This window comes from Centruroides vittatus, unplaced genomic scaffold (assembly GCF_030686945.1).
Source record: "Centruroides vittatus isolate TY-2023 unplaced genomic scaffold, ASM3068694v2 contig_2565, whole genome shotgun sequence".
Lineage (NCBI taxonomy): Eukaryota > Metazoa > Arthropoda > Arachnida > Scorpiones > Buthidae > Centruroides > Centruroides vittatus.
In genome coordinates, this window is record NW_027121627.1 from 620,317 (window position 1) to 623,034 (window position 2,718).

Sequence of the window (2,718 nt, forward strand, 5' to 3'; positions counted from 1 at the left end):
ATCAATATTTATCAATATATATATATATTGATTTAATTATTTATCAATATATATATATATATATATATATATATTGATAAATAATTAAAATAAGAGTGTTCAAAATGGTTTGTTTTGTATATATTTTAATAATTTTCATTCAAAATATTTTATAAACATAAAAATTGGCTTTTTTTTATCAGAAAAAGTCATAGGGAAAGCAGGTAAACAACAAAAACTTTTTTAAATCAGTTATTTTATCATTAGGTATTATTATAATAATAGACACAGCCATAATTATTATCGAACCCAAAACAAACATTATTCGGGTCATAATTCTAGTCCAATAATTTCCATATCATACTTCGGTTTTTGCAAGTTGTATTGGGGACTTTTGCTTTCACACTTTTATCACTAGCCAGATGGTGACCTTTTCTTAGCCAATATTTAACATGTGGAGTAGCGTCGAAATCTTCCAAACTTCTTCCCATTAAATTAATTGTCATTAAATGGCTGGTTGTATGGATTAGTAAAGAATTTCTTTTAACATCCATAATATCATTCATCGTACTAAACCCTCTTTCAGTTTCAGCCGAATTAACAGCAATTACATTTAAAATTCTTCTAGCTCTCAAAATAGTAATTGGAATATTTTTCTGTTTTATATCTCTGTCATCCACAAAATCTCGAAAATCGTTTACAGGAACAACGTATTTTATTATTTTATATAACTGTTTTAATCTATTTTCACCTTCAATCCACGGTGCTTCACAAACATCATCCGGCCAAGTTTCATGATTTAATACATTGAAATAATTCAAAAGATCATTATACTTTTCATTTTTATTGTCGAATAACAAACGAGTTGTCATGTGTTTTACTAAAGAATCAAATAATTTTTCTCTAGAAAATACAATTGATGTTTTTTTTCCTACTAACTTCAAACGGAATATTGTATTTTTTAGTACTAACAATATTTTCTGCTTCTATTTCATGTGTGCCCTTATTGTTTTTTAAATTTATAAGCACAGTTATAGTTCGTCTTATTAACCTGTCAGCTTTAATAAGTGATACATTTCTTTCCTGTAAGGCTGTAGAAAGTAAAGCAATTTCTTCTAAGATGTCATTCATTAAAGCTAAATCTTTCAAAAAGTTTTCATTTTTAAAATATGAAACCAATCTTGCTTCAGGATTATTATTAAAATGACTGTACAAGGCTTGATACGATTTCCAAACTGCTTTGACAGTCCTAGCACTGCAGGCTGCCCATCGAGGTCCAAATATTCTCCCTATTTTAAGTACTTCTGTTCCAAGTTCTTTAGCGACGGCATTTAATTCTCTCTGATGTTTATTTGAAGTATGATAATAAACATAAAGTTTATCGAGAAAATGTTTAAAATGATTTACTGCTTTGATATCTTTTATTACATCATCTAGGGACAACTGAATGCGATGTGCTAGACAGTGCCAAATGCAAATACCTGGAAATTTTTGTTCAATTCTTGTTGCCACTCCGGACTTTTTTCCCAACATTACACTAGCACCGTCTGAGCAAAATCCAATAAGATTTTCTTTTAAATATTGTTCGTCAAAACCATGTTTTTCAAGAACTGTCATTAAAGTCTTAAAAACGTTTTCTGATGTTGTTTCTTCTAATTCAATCAGATCAATAAAAATTGTTATGCTGTCCTCGAAATCCATCACTTCAGATTTCAAATAAATAATTAACACACTTTTATGTGAAACAGTTGAGGCTTCATCAATAATAATTGAAATTTTTGATCTTGCAGTTATAAGTTTTCCAAAAATATTTCTTTTTATTTCTGTAGAGATATGCTTCGCGATAAGTGGAACCATAAATCTTGAGTGCGAGGAAATTCCCAAATCTACATTATTTTTATTTTGTAAAATTATTAAATTTGGAAAATCAGTAAATGGTTTATTGTTCTTAATTATAAAATAGGCAGTATTAAAAATGTGTATGGTGCTTTTTAAAAACTTTTCATTAGCCACATCGATATTTTTGGAAATAACGTTTTTTCACCTGTTTTGATTATTTCCCCAGCTTTCTTGTGTGATGCTGATTCATGATGCTGTTTCAATTTTTTTCTGATTGATGCTTGTAAAATTTTCTTTTTTGTTCCGTGAGGTTTAACAGAATATGATTTCCATTCTAATGAAACGTGTGAATGTTTAGCACTTTCAACATTTAATGATCCTACTTGTGAACACCATTGACATCCAACATTTTCATTGCTAGCAATATGAAGCCATTCGTATTTTTTAAAAAAAATATTCCTGTTGTGAAGCATTCCAGCAGTGTAATAAACAATTACTACTATTATTCTCAATTGATGTCGGTTTCTGTTTATCTTCACTAGACGTTTCCGGTTGTTCTTTATTGCAGTTTTCACTAGATATTGTTGTTTGTAGTTGCTCTTCATTGTCAATATTTGCTTTTTTAGGTTTGGTTATAAAATCATCCAAAACCCTTTGTCTTTTCATTCTAAAAACGACCAATAATTATAATATTAAAAATTTTATACACTTTGCAATTTAAAAATATACTACTTGAGCGACGAACGACATGTGTTCCGCAGCCATCTTGTAATTTCTCACGCGCGTGGGATTGTGGGATCTCTCTTATGACTGGATCTAGTTTCAAGAACTCTCTTGAATCGATCGCGATTAAACCTCGTTTCGGTCGAGATTGAAACGGTGGAGAGAGATCGCACCAAG

At 29.7% G+C, this 2,718-nt stretch overlaps 1 protein-coding gene across 1 annotated transcript; it reads right to left on the minus strand.

Moving 5' to 3' along the window:
- Positions 1–317: 317 nt before the first annotated feature.
- On the minus strand, positions 318–2,485 carry LOC136971461 (E3 SUMO-protein ligase KIAA1586-like; the record flags this gene model as incomplete). The annotated part of the gene is made up of 4 exons (XM_067265915.1): positions 318–882; positions 1,031–1,865; positions 2,024–2,152; positions 2,316–2,485. Coding segments are annotated over 4 exons (1,699 nt in total), but the record flags the coding sequence as incomplete, so codon positions are not given.
- Between the last annotated feature and the right edge of the window lie 233 nt (positions 2,486–2,718).